The sequence below is a fragment of the Dunckerocampus dactyliophorus genome, chromosome 1 (assembly GCF_027744805.1).
Source record: "Dunckerocampus dactyliophorus isolate RoL2022-P2 chromosome 1, RoL_Ddac_1.1, whole genome shotgun sequence".
NCBI lineage: Eukaryota > Metazoa > Chordata > Actinopteri > Syngnathiformes > Syngnathidae > Dunckerocampus > Dunckerocampus dactyliophorus.
Genome location: NC_072819.1, coordinates 5,914,936 through 5,933,157, shown reverse-complemented (window position 1 = coordinate 5,933,157; position 18,222 = coordinate 5,914,936). Strand labels below are relative to the sequence as shown.

General features: G+C 37.3%; 1 protein-coding gene across 4 annotated transcripts in view; it reads left to right on the top strand.

The window, feature by feature from the left end:
* Positions 1 to 18,222, top strand: part of src (v-src avian sarcoma (Schmidt-Ruppin A-2) viral oncogene homolog) — a 45,731-nt gene that overhangs the window by 10,584 nt on the left and 16,925 nt on the right. For 2 of the 4 annotated variants that reach the window (XM_054767871.1, XM_054767853.1), the window contains exons 2-4: positions 10,785 to 11,060; positions 13,153 to 13,252; positions 14,596 to 14,613. In XM_054767871.1, the coding sequence (XP_054623846.1) occupies positions 10,793 to 11,060; positions 13,153 to 13,252; positions 14,596 to 14,613 (386 nt within the window). In that variant the 5' untranslated portion in view covers positions 10,785 to 10,792. The remainder of the gene's footprint in view (positions 1 to 10,784; positions 11,061 to 13,152; positions 13,253 to 14,595; positions 14,614 to 18,222) is intronic. The other 2 variants (XM_054767879.1, XM_054767862.1) reach the window with 1 other exon arrangement.

Below are 18,222 nucleotides of genomic sequence, written 5' to 3'. Positions count from 1 at the left end.
ATGAAATCATGTTATCTATATATTTATGAAGGATTTGAATATGAAAATGTAGTTCAGCTAAAACAAAGAGGCCGTTTCAGAAACAGATAAGGGGATATCCTTTTTTGGAGGCTGTATCATCCGCGTCTTACCTGCTCTCCCCGTGCATTCCTGCTGTGGGCCGTGCGAGCGGGAGCCGCGTTTCAACTCGCCTCGGCATTCCTGGCGGATGACTGTGCCGCACCGGGGAATGTCACGGCACATGCACACCTCCCCGTGGCGTATTTGGACATGTTAGCTTGACTCAAGCTAACATGCTTGAGTGCTCTGATCCCACCCCCAGCCCCCATGCATGTACACACTACACATACCTGAGGTGACTGACACCAACAATTTATTCTTCTCTGCAGGTAAGCTCATTTACGACCACCGTGTTCATAGAAATATTCTGTTCCGGGGTGCAAATGCGGCCATCATTAATGCGACATTCAGTGGACAGGCACAGTTATTAAGTCACATTTCACCATTCTTTCATTCGATCACACAAGTGTAAAAAGAAGTTAACCGCTGTTAATATCAAAACAATAAAACACTCAAGTCTTTATTGACAAAGGTGTCATGCAAAGATTATTTATAGTACAGATGTCTCTGCTGCATTTTTTATACATGTGTGCGTGTGTTTGTATGTATATATACTGTATATGCGTGTGTGTGTATATACATACACATACATAAGTGTGCGTATGGATGTACTGTAAATATAATAATATTAATATAATTACATATATATATCTCCAAACTCACAGCTAGCACTGAGCCTAGCTCTCCTGCTCGGGACGCCCACCGTCACTTCCCGTCACTTCCTGATGAACTAAAGCTGTAATGACACTCTGCCGTATAAAAAGTAAAATATAAAAACAAGCGTAAGACATTACTAGCACAGCTTTGTTCTGTGGGTCGTGGATATATTCTATCAGTTATTATTAAGTCTCTAGCTTCCTTTTAGTAAGTAAAAACCTTGGCTACGATTGCACTACATTGTCATGTAGACCTACAAAGTACACTTGGAAGAACAAGAGGTAAATAAATGTATTGCAACTGATGTGAAACTGATGAGGGGTAGGATTAAATAAGCTTTGCTTCTTCCTACTCCTTTTTGGACATGCAAAATTGTGAATTGTACTATGTGATGTGCTGCTGTTTGACTCATATGCATGTTCAGGATGAATTAAAACCATGAACCATGATAATAACAAGCCTAGTAGTGCTGTACAACTTGTATCCGCATTCCGCAGTGCCCTCTACTGGTCAACATTATTATTTAAAAAATTCCCCTTTTTTTTTTTTTTTTCCCTCTACTGGTCAACATTCAAACTGGACACCAACCTGTCTATAGAGGCCACCTGTCTGTAGCGGCCACTTTGGCAGACTCCCTCTATTGGCCGCTATAGACAAATTTGACTGTATGTGTGTATATACACTGCTCAAAAAAATTAAAGGAACACTTCGAAAATACATCAGATCTAAACTGGGAGAAAAATGATCTTGAATATCTTTCCCGATAGTAAGTGGGTGATGTATTAGTAACAAAATGATGCAGCACACTGGTCCATTTGGCTAAAATGTCATTGTAGCAACTCAAAATGATTCTCAGTAGTTTGTGTGGCCCCCGCGTGCTTGTACGCATGCCTGACAACGTCGGGGCATGCTCCTAATGAGACTACGGATGATGTCCTGGGGGATCTCCTCCCAGATCTGGACCAGGGCATCACTGCGGTACCTGGACGCATGGAGGAGATTCCAGGAGACAGGTAGTTACTCCAGGAGAGCTGGACAGGGCCGTAGAAGGTCCTTCAACCCTCAGCAGGATCGGTATCGGCTCCTTTGTGCAAGGAGGAACAGGATGAGCACTGCCAGAGCCCTACAAAATGACCTCCAGCAGGCCACTGGTGTGAATGTTTCTGACCAAACAATCAGAAACAGGCTCCATGAGGGTGGCCTGAGGGCCCGACGTCCTGTAGTGGGCCCTGTGCTCACTGCCCAGCACCGTAGAGCTCGATTGGCATTTGCCATAGACCACCAGAATTGGCAACTACACCACTGCTGCCCTGTGCTCTTCCCTGATGAGAGCAAGTTCAACCTGAGCACATGCGATAGACGTGAAAGGGTCTGGAGATGCCGTGGAGAACATTATGCTGCCTGCAACATCATTCAGCATGACCGGTTTGGTGGTGGGTCAGTGATGGTCTGGGGAGGCATATCCCTGGAAGGACGCACAGACCTCTACAGGTTAGATAACGGCACCCTGACTGCTATTAGGTACCGGGATGAAATCCTTGGACCCATTGTCAGAACCTACGCTGGTGCAGTGGGACCTGGGTTCCTCCTGGTCCACGACAATGCCCGACCTCATGTGGCTAGTGTATGCAGGTAGTTCCTGGAGGATGAAGAATTGATACCATTGACTGGCCCCCACGTTCACCTGACCTAAACCCAATAGAACACTTCTGGGACATTATGTTTAAGTCCATCCGGCTCCGCCAGGTTGCTCCTCAGACTGTCCAGGAGCTCATAGATGCCCTGGTCCAGATCTGGGAGGAGATCCCCCAGGACACCATCCGTAGTCTCATTAGGAGCATGCCCCGACGTTGTCAGGCATGCGTACAAGCATGTGGGGGCCACACAAACTACTGAGAATCATTTTGAGTTGCTACAATGACATTTTGGCAAAATGGACCAGTGTGCTGCATCATTTTTTCACTTTCATTTTTGGGGTGTCTTTGATTTCCCCCCTCTATTGGGATGATCATTTTCATTTCTACCAAATTATGTGGCATCATTTTGTTACTAATACATCACCCAATTATTATCAGGAAAGATATTCAAGATCATTTTTCCCCCAGTTTAGATCTGATGTGTTTTCGAAGTGTTCCTTTAATTTTTTTGAGCAGTGTATATATATATTTATAATATCATAAAATCAATATAGTAGTATACTTATAATAAGTGTATATATAATACTGAGAATATAATGTGTGTGTGAGCTCCTCACGAATGACTGAGCTCCTCACCCTATCTCTTAGGGTGAGTCCCACCACACTACGAAGAAAACTCATTTCAGCCGCTTGTATCCGCGATCTCGTTCTTTCGGTCACGACCCAAAGCTCATGACCATAGGTGAGGGTAGGAACATAGATCGAACGGTAAATTGAGAGCTTTGCCTTTCGGCTCAGCTCTCTTTCGCCACGACGGTCCGGCACAGCGACCGCATTACTGCAGACGCTGCGCCGATCCGCCTATCGACCTCACGCTCCAACCTTCCCTCACTCGTGAACAAGACCCCGAGATACTTGAACTCCTCCACCTGGGGCAGGACCTCATTCCCAACCCGGAGGGAGCAATCCACCCTTTTCCGACGGAGAACCATGGCCTCAGATTTGGAGGTGCTGAGTCTCATCCCAGAAGCTTCACACTCAGATGCAAACCGTCCCAGTAAACGCTGCAGGTCACAGCCCGATGAGGCCATCAGGACCACATCGTCTGAAAATAGCAGAGATGAGATCCTAAGGCCCCCGAACTGGACTCCCTCGACACCTTGGCTGCTCCTAGAAATTCTGTCCATGAAAATTCTGAACAGAATCGGTGACAAAGGGCAGCCTTGGCGGAGGCCAACGTTCACCGGAAACAGGCTTGACTTACTGCTGGCAATGCGAACCAGGCTCCTGCTCCGGTTGTACAAGGACTGAATGGCACGTAGCAGCACACCACCAATCCCATACTCCCGGAGCACCCCCCACAGGACACCGCGAAGGACACAGACCGGTTGGGCAAACTCCCAAGTACCCTCCAGTACCCTTGCAAGGGTGTAGAGCTGATCCAGTGTTCCGCGACCAGGACAAAAACCACATTGCACCTCCTGTAGCCGAGGTTCGATTAACGGTCGTACCCTTCTCTCCAGCACCCTGGAATAGACTTTCCCAGGGAGGCTGAGGAGTGTGATCCCCCTATAGTTGGAACACACCCTCCGGTCACCCTTCCTGAAAAGGGGGACCGCCACCCCAGTCTGCCAATCCAGAGGTACTGTTCTCGACTTCCACGTAGTGTTGAAGAGACGTGTCATCCAAGACAGTCCCGCAACATCCAGAGCCTTGAGGAATTCAGGGCAAAACTCCCCCGGAGCTTTGCCACTGGGGAGCGTTTTGACTACACCAGATACCTCAGCCACGGTGATGGAACGGTCCGCGTATAAATAACATATTAAACATAATTGTTAATACATCTTATAATATCGATAATAATAATAATAATAATTTTAATATAATATATATTTTATATAATAAAGGGTCACTGACATGATTTTTCAACTTTGCTTAAATATGTTCTATACTGTACTGTAATTATGTTTTATGTTGTTCGTTTTTTTGAAAGCAAATGTTAAATTTGTAAAAAAATATATATATATATATATTTTTTTTATGTGCCAAACCGCCATTTTGGTCGGAGCTCGTCAGAAGGGGGCGTTTCCCAAGTGACATCAGCACAGCTGAACATCACAAGTAAACAAACATGAGAGAACGGACAAGATAGAAGATGTTTACAGTGATTATAGCAAAGATTTGCACGATGTATCATTAGTTTTCCAGCTGTATTTATTGGAACCACCGACTATGGGAGCATACTGTATGTCTGATGCTGAGGTGACAAAGACATGCAGATGAAGATTAGTCGCCTCAAACTCAAAATGGTAAGTGTAAATTCCCTTGGAGTTGCTTATCCTTGAATTATTGCTTTAAATCGGCTTCTTAATAAGAGTAAAAGGCTCTTTGGAGCCTTTTTTATGACAGTATGTTTGTCCATCGGCACCCCGCCCCACACCCACTGTCAACATATCGTTGTGAAAGTAAGTTTTACAACCTGTATAATGCTTTGAATGCTTGTTGCTATGGTGGCGTAGCGTTTACAATACTAAATAATAATATATATGTAAATAAGACATGATTTACTGTGTTCTGTGGCAACTTTGACACCTCTCTCCTCCTTTAGTCCTGTTGCTAGCTTCCTAGCATCCAAAATGCATTTATATATCGGTGTTTCTTCATAGCAGTCTTCAGTGACATAAACGCGAGGCGTTGGCCATTACACATACACCGAAATTAGCACTTGCTGTATTCTGCAGACATCCAAGGCTCCACCCGGGGCTGCTCACAGCATGAGTTATCTTACAACGCACTGTTCTCGTTAAAGCTTAAAGCACTTTCTTCGGCGGGTGGCTATCGCACTTGCTTCGTTTATTGTAGTCTTAAACCTCCATCTTGTGGAAAAGAAAAACTTAAGAGTATCACTCAGACACTGTTAACAGCGAGCGGCAACACAACGTTTTGGCATCAGTTGGCATGAATGTGATGAAGAACACAGTATATCAAACCAAGTCGACTAGCTAGCGTTTGTTTACAATCCTGCTCCTTCACCGACGTCACTTGGGAAACGCCCCCTTCTGACCAGCGCCGACCAAAATGGCGGTGTGATAACAGAAAAAAGGGTGTGCAATAATTATCAGGCAGAGGTGCGGAAGTATGACATCATACCGATAAATCCGATAACATTAAAAATAGGGCCGATAACCGATTTAAAAACATTTTTTTAAAAAGCTCAGTAAGGCGAGATGCGCCGTACAGTGCTGTAGGTGGGTTAAAATGTTGCTTGAACTTCAAGTCTTTTTGGAGCAATTCATGGCAAATAAATGTTGAAATGGGAAAAATCCTTGATTTGAAAAGCGGAATAAGTGGGTCAGTGGCGCCACTTCGCCAAAGTTCCTGGTGTAAACTGGCCTGGATGACTTCTCACTGAGCCTCAATCCCCAAATCATTTCATGTATGTCATAGTCAGATTAGGAAGGGGGTGGGACGGTGGGAGGGGGCTTTGCTGTGTTGTTTGGAAGCGGACATGAAATTCCTCAGTAAGCTTTGAGACAGCTGCTGCTGCTCCGACAAGCCGGCCATGTCATGTGACGTGAAGGTCAGCTTAGCCAACAAAAGGTGCTTTGAACGCAAAAAAAAAGAAAAAAAGAAAAGCTCCCAAATACTGGCGGCTCCAGGGAGGCTGGAATGTGACAAGAATGTTTGAGCGGAATCTGCGCAGATGAGCTCACCTTTTGCTTTTTCGTTATCATAGGTGAGGGCGGGGTTGTTGGGATTTGTTTAGCCAACAAACATGGAGGTGCTGTGATATACAGTACTGTACGTACAGTAGGTGAAAAAGCCTATTACTACTACCAGCGTCCCTCTTTGCTCTTTTTTTACCCCATTTTTGCTGTTTTTTTGTAATTTTCCAAATATTTGTACTTTTTTATTAAATAATCTTTGCACATTGTTTTTGTAACATTATGCCTTTAATTCCCATAATATTATAACTTTTTCCCCCATCCTCATTTCCCAAAAATGACAACTTTATTTTGTTTTGTTTCTATTTCAAAATATTACAACTTTAACAAAAATAACATATTTTTCCTTTAATGTTTAAACTCTATGCAACTAAAATGGCATATTTTTCCTCATAATATTGTGAGTTTATTCCCGTAAAAAATTTTTGAAGTCATAATATTATGAGACACAAAAAAAAAACAAATAAAATGGTCATTTTTGGAAAATTAGGACGGGGAAAAATTCGTAATATTATGGGAATAAAGTCATAATTACAAGAAGAAAAATTGCAAGGTTTTTGTAATATCATTACCTAATTCCCATAATATTATAACTTAAAATGACAACTTTATTTTGTTTTGTTTCTCTGTCATAATATTATGACTTTAACAAAAACAACAGATATTTTCTTTAATATTTCAACTCCATGCTACTAAAATGGCATTATTTTTCTTTATACTATTACGAGTTTATTGCTGTAAAATTGTGACTTTTTTTTTTTTTAAGAGTGCAACTTTTTTCTCAAAATTTTTGACATTCTCGAAAAATTTGAGTTGTTCCCTAATTCGTGCTGTTTTTTTATTATTTGATCTTTCTTTGTGTAAATCTTCAAATTTTCTAATATTATGACTTTATTCCCATCATATTATAAAAAAAAAATGTTGAGAAGTTGCGCATTATTTGGAGTGCTTGTGTTTATTTCCAGCATGCTAGGTGGTGCTTATCATGAACGATTGACAGGTGGAAACCAGCTTAGTTTGGGAACACCGTGTCATTTGACAAGTAGCAACAAGAGTGGAAAAAAAAAGCTACTGTTTGTTGAGAGGCGTGTGGTTGGACCGGTCCGTCCAGCGTTGTCATTTAATGCACACACACACACACACACACACGCACACACAGTACACAGTACACATGTCATTCCATTAGGAAATAGATGGTGATAATCAAGAACAAGCATGCTTGGATTATGTGGCGGCCCCTGTGTAGTAATTACATGCAGGGAATTAGGATGAAGGAATGCATGCAGCACACACACACACACACGTCCTAATCCTACATGCATATAAATGATAGAAAGAGGACAGATGTGTCTCCCGTGGCTGCACTGATCCAAAGAAAAAACAAACAGGTTGCCTGTGCCACCGCAAGCTGACAAACTGGTCCACCGCTTCCGCACTTGTGTCAATGAAACTTTGCTGCCTTCACTTTTTTAGACCATCGCAACTGTCTCATAAGTGTCAAAAATCATTTCACAAGTCCTTTCATTCATCAATATTATCATGATGTAAACAATGTAGTCCTTTTATGATGATTATAATGCTGTAAGATCGTTAGCCTTTATCATCTCATTACGACGATTGCTGTCTTTTCAGATGTCCAAACAAAACACGCACTCTATGAAAACATCCTTCATAATCAATCAAAGCCATCGGAGACTCGGAGGATGCACAGTTCTTTGCCAGATCTTATGCATAATGAAGTCTTGCCACAGGGATTTCCATCCTTCCAATTTTTAAACTGCTTATTTGTGCAGGCCTATTCTAGAGTACTAAACAACAAGTACCTATTGTAATGTACTACTGCATGTGTTTTATACATGCTTGGAAAATGAATGGAGTAAGGTTCCCCAGGCTGGTAACGTTAGCACGCTACTGCATCCTCTCAATTTTGGACCATTTTGAACAAAATAACAAACAAGTTTGATGTAAATATTCCAATACTGTGTATACAGTAGCACAGAGTGGTGTGAAGTGAATGGAGTGAGGTTCCCCAGGCTAGTGAAGTTAGCTGCTTATTACGTTTGCATCCCCTCATCATTTCACCATGCAAATATCAAAATTTGGTGTATAGCACTAAATTGTGTAAAGTGAATGGAGTGAGGTTCCCGGGATAGGTAAGGTAGCACACTATTGCAGTCTCTCAATTTGGGACCATTTTAAACTAAAACACAAGAAAGTTGAGACTGTTGTAAATATTGCAATTCTGTATATAGCTACAACTCAAATTCTTGTAGTGAATGGAGTGCGGTTCCCCAGGATAGGCAAGGTAGCATGCTATTGCATCCTCTCAATTTTGGACCATTTTGAACTAAATAATCAACAAGTTCGATGTAAATATTCCAACACTCTATGTAAAGTAGCAACGACACTGAATGGAGTGAGGTACCCCAGGGCGGTGAGGTTCGCCCCTTATTACGTTTGCATCCCTTCATTGTTTGTTGTAAATATCAAAAATTGATATGTAGCTACAAAACAGAGTGGTGTAAAGTAAATGGCGTGAGGTTCCCCAAGCTGGTGAAGTTATCACACTATTGCATCCTCTCAATTATTGACCATTTTGAAGTAAAAAAATAAACAGGTTTGCTGTAAATATTGCAATACTGTACTGTGTATACACTAGTTACAACACTGAGTGGTGTGAGTGAATGGAGTGAGGTTCCCCAAGATAAGGAAGTTGGCACGCTATTGCATCCTCTGAATTTTGAGACATTTTGAACTAAAAAAATAAGAAAGTTTGTTGTAAATATTGCAAGTCTCTATATAGCTACAACTCAGATTTTTGTATTGAATGGAGTCAGGTTCCCCAGGATAGGGAAGTTAGCACGTGATTGCATCCTCTCAATTTTGGCCATTTTGAACTAAAAAAATAAGAACATTTGTTGTAAATATTGCAAGTCTATAAATAGCTGCCAGTCAGGTTCTTGTAGTGAATGGAGTGAGGTTCCCCAGGATAGAGAAGTTAGCGCATATCTTTGGTACCTTCTTTGTTGGACTCAGGGGACTTGATTCAGCATTTTTAAAGGACCCTCAGCTTTGGCGCTGGCTTTTTGTAGCTTTAAAGGTTGAGTGTTTCCTGTTGCATTTGTGATGGAGGATGAATGGAAACAAATGTGTGTCTGTGTGAGATGATCAGCATTACTGGTTTCACACAGTGTGTGTTTGTGCATGTGTGTTGCAAGTGAGGAGCAGCAGCTGATGTTTGCTATGCAGCCAGTAATGCGCACTCCCTGAAGATGTCAGGAATGTTTCCATAGAATGTTTTCAATTCAGATTTTGGCCGACAACGATTTCTTTTTTTTAAACTGACAGCATACACCTTCAATATTCCTATCTTCTTTTGTTGAAATACGTTGAACAATCCCCATGAACCAACACAAACTTGCTGTTTTAACTGCACATGAGATAGTTCTATCAAATACAAATGAAAAGTTTAGAAAATTGCTGTCTAAACTATGAAATGATATCAGTTCCTTTAGTTCAGGGGTGTCCAAAGTGCGGCCAGGGGGGCTATTTGCTATGTTTTCTATGTCTTATATGACTTATTTTCTCTTATTATGTCTCCTATATTCGGTAATAAGAGTGTAAAGGTGACTAGAGGGGTGTTATTTCATGTCTAGAGGGCTCTATTAATATTAAAAAGCCTTATTTAAAAGGGCATAAACAGGTTTTCTATGTCTTGTATGTCTTATTTTTTCTTATTATGTCTATTATATTGGATAATATGACTGTAAAGGTGACTTTGAGGTGTTATTTCATGTCTAGAGGGCTCTATTAATATTAAAAAGCCTTATTTAGAAGGACATAAACAGGTTTTCTATTTCATGTACCGGTATGTTTTATTTTCTCTTATTATGTCTACTATAATGGGTACAAGTAATAGGAGTGTAAGGGTGACTATAGGGGTGTTATTTCATGTCTAGAGGGCTCTAATAATGTAAAAAAAACTGTAATTAGAAGGTCATAAACAGGTTTTCTAGGTCTTACTTTCTCTTGTTTATGTCTACTATGTTGGGTAATGGCAGTGTAAAGGTGACTATAGGGGTGTTATTTCATGTCTAGAGGGCTCTAATGTTAAAAAGTGTATTTAGAAGGTTGTAAACAGGTTTTCGATGCTTTCATTATTAAAAATTGAATTTATAAATAAGTAATCCTACTTGGCGGAAATTCCCTTACCACAGTCGGGTCTGGAACCAATTAACTGGCATAAACGAGAGATTACTGTAGATCAGAGGTCACCAACGTAGTGCCCGTGGGCACCAGGTAGCCCCCCACGACCACATAAGGTGCCCGCAAGCCTGCTTTTCATTCAGGTTTTCAGTTAATAATGAAAGAACAGTAGAAAGAAATGCATTCTGAAATACAAAATGTGAGTTGTGGACACCAGCATTTTTTTAATGTTCTGGTAAAACAAGCATATTCGCTTTGTTTGGGTTTAAAATAAGCTCTGAAAATAAATGTTACAAAAATGAGTAGCTCTTGGCCATTTTCATTTTGTAAAAGTAGCTCTCACAAGGAAAAACGTTGGTGACCCCTGCTGTAGATCATATCATATTTCATATTTCAAGTTATCAACACTTTTTACAGTGGTATGCGTTTTCTTCTCCAGGCCTCACAATGGGGGGATCCAAGAGTAAGGCCAAGGAAGCGGGCCCGCGCACAGTCAGCCTCGACGCCCATCTGGGCTCCGGGGGAGGCGTAGGTGGCGGCAGCAGCGGCCACCACCTGAACTCCGCCCACCAGGCCTCGACTCCCAACCGCAGCAACACGGTGGAGGTCGGCTTGGGTGGCAACCAGAGCGTGAGTCACAATGCTGAGCTGCCCCTGTTTGGAGGCGTGGACAACAGCAACCTCAGCACCTCCAGCAGTAGAATGACTATCGCTGGTGAGAAGCTTGACCTCCACCCCACACACACTCTGGAACCAATAAGCTCCAACTCCGGTAGCAAATTCTAAAAATATAATTTAACATGAAAACTTAAAGAAAAAAGTTGTCATCTAATGAGAAAAAGCCATTTTACGAGAATAACATCGGAATATTATGAGGAAAAATAAAATAATGTAATTTTAGTCGCATAAAGATATTAAAGACAAAAATAAGTTTCTTTAAAGTCATAATATGAAAAACAAAACAATGAATAAAGTTGTAACTTTTCAAAAATTAGGTTGCAGAAAAAGTAATAATGTCATGAGAATAAAGTCATATTTCCGAGCAGAAAATGTACAACAAACAAACTTGAAATAGTTGGAAAATGTAAAAAAAAAAAAAAAAAAGAAACATCAGAAATGTAAAAAACAGGTGTAATTTTACTACATTAAAGTCAAAATATTCATATTCATAAAATCATTACAAGAAAAAAAAAAGTGGTTGGGGGAAAAAAAAAAACAGCTGTAATTTTAGGAAAATAAAGTCCAAATTTTTAACAAAGTTGTCATCTAACAATAAAAAGTCCAAATTTTACGAGAATACGAATATAAGAATACTATTTTTAGTAGTGTAAAGATGAAATAGTAAAGAAAAAATCTGTTTTTTTAAATAAAAAACGTTTTAATATAATGAAAAACAAATAAAACAGCAAATAAAGTTGCAATTTTTGGAAAATTAGGTTACAGAAAAAGGTACGTTATGAGAATAAAGTGATAACTATGTGAAGAAAATTTACAAGAACAAACTTGAAATAGTTTAATAGAAGAAAGTCAAAATAATTGAAAAATTAAAAAAAAAAAAGCAGAAATGTAAAAAAAAAAAAAACAGCTGTAATTTTAGGAAAATTAAGTCAAACTTTTTAACAAAGTTGACATCTAACAAGAAAAAGTCTAAATTTTACAAGAATAACGTTTGAATACGAATAATACTATTTTTAGTAGTGTAAAGAGGAACTAGTAAAGAAAAAAGATGTTTCTTTTTTAAAAGTTGTAATATCATGAAAAACAAATAAAACAGCAAATAAAGTTGCAATTTTTGGAAAATTCGGTTCAAATTGAAAAATTTGAACTGTAATTTTACGATAATAAAGTCAAAATATTAAGATAAAAAAGTTGTATTCTAGTGAGAAAAAAATTACAATTTTACGAGAATAAAGTGGTAACATTATGAGGAAAAATAATGTCATATTAGTAGCATAGAGTTGAAATATTAAAGAAAAAATACATTTAAAAAAAGTAGTAATATGAGAAACAAGAAAACAATTAATAAAGTTGCAATTTTTTTAACATTAGATTGAGGGGAAAAAGACATACTATTACGGGAATTAATAATATTAATAATTAATAATTAATAATAAAATAATAATATTCTGACATAATATTATGAAAAGAAAATTCACAAAAAACATTTCAGAAGAAAGCTGAAATATTAAAAAAAAAAAATTATGGAAAAAATGGGGAAAAAAAGTGCAGAGTGAAGTTGATAATAATAGGCTTTTTCACCTATATGACAAAGCCGAGATGAAATATACATAACTTCTTTAGCATATCTACAGTACATATGTTGCTTTACAAAATGTCAAAGGGGTGAAGTTGCATCTTTTTATTTTTCACTACCCTCGGGACCTAACCTATTACTTGAATAATGGAAACAACAAGCTTCAGGTTAATCATCTAGTGAACATAATCGGTAGTTGCAGCCCTCAGTCTATTGCAGACACCCAAACATATAAAGAGATACATCCAATAGAGAATAATTTTTAGTTTTATATGCAGGAAACAATGTGACGTAATATTGAATGAGGAACGGGTGGACTGGCAACTTTCTTTGGCCCCGTGGCGGGTTATTTAACAGCTACAGTCAATAAAAGAATGCACAGACAGCGAGGCAGTCACATGTTCACAGCACAGGACAAACGGACTAGTTTTTTACATGCAATATTGTACCAAAACCCAAGCTACATTTTAGAAAACAGAGGTTTGACCGTGCTTGTTTATTGAAAGAACCTTCGCCCACATTCAACTCATGAATAAAAGTTTTCTCCCGACAGGAGGCGTGATGACCTTTGTTGCGTTGTACGACTATGAGTCGCGGACAGCTTCCGATCTGTCGTTCAGAAAGGGGGAACGCCTGCAGATCGTCAACAACACGTGAGGAATATTTAATCGTCCTTGTCCTGCTCAGGAATATTTTGACATATTAACATGGAAATGTAGAAATATACTTTGATTTGATTGGTATAATACAGGGGTGTCCAAAGTGCGGCCCGGGAGCCATTTATGATCCTCGGCTGTTATTTTTTTAATTGACCCTCTGCACATTCTGAAAATAAAATTAAACAGGAAAACTAAAAAACAAACGAAAAAATGGAAAAAAAGAGCAGTAATTTTACAAGAATAAAGACAAAATATTATGGAAATAAAATTGTAATATTAAGAGAAAAAGTTAATTAAGCTAAAAATTTATTTTTGTAACAGTCATAATATGAGAAACAAAACTGAATAAATTTCCAATTTTGGGAAATTTTGTTTGGGTCAACGTTATTATATTACAATAATAAAGTCTCAATATTGTGAGATGACAAGCAAATTGGGGGAAAAAACAGCAAAAATTAGGAAAATAGCAGTAATTTTGTAGAAATAAAAAATATTAGCAAAATAAAGTCTAAATATTAAGAGAAAAATTGCATAAAGTTGACGTATTGAAGACTAAAATTTGTACTTTTTTTTTTAAACTCATAGTATGAGAAATGAAACAGAATAAACTAGCAAGTTTAGAAAATTTTGTCTGGGTAAAAGTTATATTACAATAATAAAGTCAACATATTATGAGAATAAAGGCAATATCATGAGGAAAAAATCACAAGCAAGTTGAAATATTTGTAAAAAATAAAAAAACAATAAAATAAAAACAGCAAAAATGGAAAAAGAGCTGTAATTTTACGAGAATAAAGACTAAATATTGGGAAAATAAATTTGTAATATTAAGAGAAAAATAGCATAAAATTGAAATATTAAAGACTAAGAATTTTATTTTTTTTAAACTCATAGTATGAGAAATGAAACAGAATAAACTAGCAAGTTTGGAACATTTTGTTTGGGTAAAAGTCATATTACAATAATAAAATCAACATATTATGAGAATAAAGGCAATATTATGAGAAAAAATCACACGCAAGTTGAAATATTTGTAAAAAAAAAAAAAAAAAACACTAAAATAAAAAGAAGAAAAATGGAAAAAGGAGCCATAAGCATAAGACAAGGAGAAAAAATTGATTGATATGCATTTGTCACAGATAACACAAAGCTGATATGCAGGCTGTTGTTTAAATATAAAAAAACATCTCAGCATATCTACATGGATTGGATTACTGTAGTCGCTGACCTGTGACGTAATGAGCATGTGATGGCTTCACGTGCCTCCGTGTTGTTCTGCTTTTAACTCGACCTTCATCATCTCTCTTCTACCACCGTCATCCCGCCCTTTTTTCTAGGCGGAAGGTGAACTGCAGGTTTGTGAAGCTGCGATGGAACTTCATGTAATCAGGGTGCTTTCATGCCAGCAGAATTGACTTCATTTTCACCCAACCTGAGCTTGACACCCCCCCAACCCCAAACCCACCCCCCACCCACCCCCCTGGTGCTGCCTAAAACCCAGCTAGCCCACTCTGGTACACACCAAAGCAATTAGTGGAGGTGGGCAATACTGCACATTTTGGTGTCCAACTGATACCGGGTAAATACAGGGCCACTGTCACTGATATCGATGCAATTTACTTGTGGTGGCGATGCGTTGCTGTGATGCACAAGCGATTTATTATTGCCCCACAGCACATTCTAAAAATATAATTGAACTTCACCAGAATAATGAGGAAAAATAACATAAATAGTATTAGAAATAAAGTAAATATTATTTGAATAAAGTCATAATATTACAAGAGCAAACTTTACTCAAAGAAAGTGGAAATAGTTGGGAAACCCCCCCAGCAGAAATGGAAATTCTATGAGAATAAATTTTACAAGAATTAAAAAAATTGTTATAATTAATAATATCATGAAAAATAACGTAATTTTTCTAGCATAAAGTTGAAATATTAAAGAAAAAACAAGGTTTTTGTTTTGAAGTCGTAATGAGAAACAAACAAAACAACCAAGTTGTCATTTTTGAAAAATTAGTTTGCTGTAAAGTTATAATGTTGGGAGAATAAAGTCAAACTATTATGAAAAGTAAAGTCATAATATTAGAAAATGTGCAAGATTAAAGTTGAAATAGTTGGGGGGGAAAAAACCCACCAACAACAGAAATGGAAAAAACTGTTGTAATTTTACGAGAATAAAGTCAAAATATTATGGGAATAAAGTCATAATATTAAGAGAAAAAAAGTTGTATTCTAACAAGAATATAAGTCGCAATTTTATGAGAATAAACTTGTAATATTCTGAGGAAAAATAATGTCATTTTAGTAGTGTAGGGTTGAAATATTAAAGACTTTTTTTTTAAGTCATAATATTATGAAAAACAAACAAAACAAAATAAGGTTGTCATTTTTGGAAAATCAGGTTGGGGAAAAAGTTGAGCGATAGGTGCTTTCATGTCAGAGTCGCCAAAAAGAACGTGCATATGGGGCGTGTTAAGAAGTGCCGTTACTTTGCATCCCACCACAGATTTGTAACCGCAAGTTCCATTCTCTGACAGTCCCGTTATAATGTGTTTGAGTGAGGGCCAACAGGTAGCGCCAAATCTGCCACAGATAAATTTGATTTAAATAAATTCAACAATATTTATTATAACAATGTAAGAATATCTACAGAAAAATGCTATCATTCCTTTTTTATTATGTACAATTTGTATTATTTTGGCAAAATAAAGTCAAATCTTTGGGTTTTCTGTGTCCAAAGACATATTCCCTGTATTATAATATGACGATACACACATATATACAATATATTTCAACCACACAACAAAAAGCACACAGATATTTCTGAAAACCAACATCAAACAGAGCTGAAAATGATCCATCTCATCACGCTAGTGGATAATGTGGACATTTGGATGGATCCGCCCACCTCTACCAAGGATCTTGATGTGGTCTAGGGCCTCTGAGATGAGATGATTAAAGTTGCATTGCACTTGCATGATGTTGAACATGCAAGCACAAGCCCTCCTCATTGTCATACCCACACTCATGCATGTCTTTTGTCCCATTGCCTCCTCAAGTCCTCAAAAAGGGATGGGCATGATTGGGTTGTTTATTATTGACGTTGTGGAAAACATGTATTTGTCCAGCAACAATTCTACCTTACAGTGAAACATGAATTGGCTCATTTCAACAGAATAACAAAACTGGACACGATAGACAAGCAGCAGGAACTGCGGCTCAGAGCTAAACACCTGCACACAAATAACAAGTATGACAGTAAAAGGCATGAAATAAAAGCATATCAACATGCAAAAGCTCATTATTGAGCAGCTTTTGTTATTGGCCCGCAGCACATTCTAAAAATATAGAACTGAACAAAAACAACAGCAAAAATGAAAACTCAGCAGTAATTTATATATTATGAGGAAAAATAACACTATTTTAGTTGCATGTCGTTTAAATATTAAGTCGTGAAGAGCGCTGCTAAATAAACGGGAAGACATCAACTTATCTTGATTCTGCAGAGTTGTATGCTACTCATCCAAGAAGAATATAAAAGACATCCATCCATCCCTTTTGTATGCCGCTTATCCTCACTAGGGTCGCGGTGGTATGCTGGAGCCTATCCCAGCTGACTTAGGGCGAGTATACAAGACATACTGTATTATGAAAACAATTCTGTAAAACAACAAGTAAAGTTGTAATTTGGGGGAAAATAGGTTGGAGAAAAAGTTATAATGTTATGAGAATAAAGTCATAATTACGAGAAGAAAATTTACAAGAGGAAAGTTCAAATAGTTGGGGAAAAAAATCAAACAAACAGCTGTAATTTAATTTTGTATTCTAACGAGGAAAAAGTTGCAGTTTTATGACAAACTGGTAGGAAAAATAATCTCATTTTAGTAGCAGAGTCAAAATACTACGGAAAAAATACCTCATTTAAAAAGAAAAAGGCATAACATTATGAGAAACAAAATTACTATGAATAACTGCAATATTTGGAAAATTAGTTTGCAGAAAAAGTTATCACGTTACGAGAATAAAGTAAAAATACTATGGGAATAAAGTCATTATTATGAGGAGAAAATTTACTAGAAGAAACTTGAAATACTTTGGGGGAGGCAGCAGAATTGGAAAAAAACAGCCGTAATTTTGCGAGAATAAAGTCAAAATATTAGGTTTGATGCGAATAAACTTGTAATATTATGAGGAAAAATAATGTCATTTTAGTAGCATAGAGTTGAAATATTAAAGGAAAAAATACCACTTTTTGTAAAGTCGCAATATTATGAGAAACAATAAAGTTTCAATTTTTGGAAAATTAGGTTGGGGGGAAAAAAGTCATAATATTTAAACTTGGCAATAATTTTACAAAAATAAAGGCAAAATATATTTAAAAAAAAAAAGTTCTTTTAAAAAGTTGTAATTTTATGACAAAAACGTTTAAATATGAGCCAAAATCACGTAATTTCAATAGCATAAAGCTAAAATATATTTAAAAAAAAACTAAGTTGTAATTTTTGGACAATTAGGTTGGGGAAAAAGTTAGATTGTTACGAGAATAAAGTCATAACATTATGAGTAGAACATTTACGAGAAAAAAGTGGCAATACATTGTAATATTATGAGAAAAAAATGTCATTTTAGTTAGAGTTGATGTGTTAGAGAAAAGTTTTTTTTAAGTCATAACATTATGAGAAACAAACAAAACAAAGTTGTAATTTTTGAAAAATTAGGTTGAGGAAAAAGTTGTAACGTTATGAGAATAAATAAAATAAATATTACAAATTTACTTGAAGGTTGAAATAGTTGGACAAAAAAAGACACAGCAGAAGTGGAAAAAACAGTTGTAATTTTCCGAGAATAAAATCAAAATATTAAGAGAGGTCGTATTCTAATGAGAGAAAAATTGCAATTTTACTAGAAATAACAAAAAATATGGTATTTTTTTTAAGTCGTAATATTATGAGAGGCAAAATA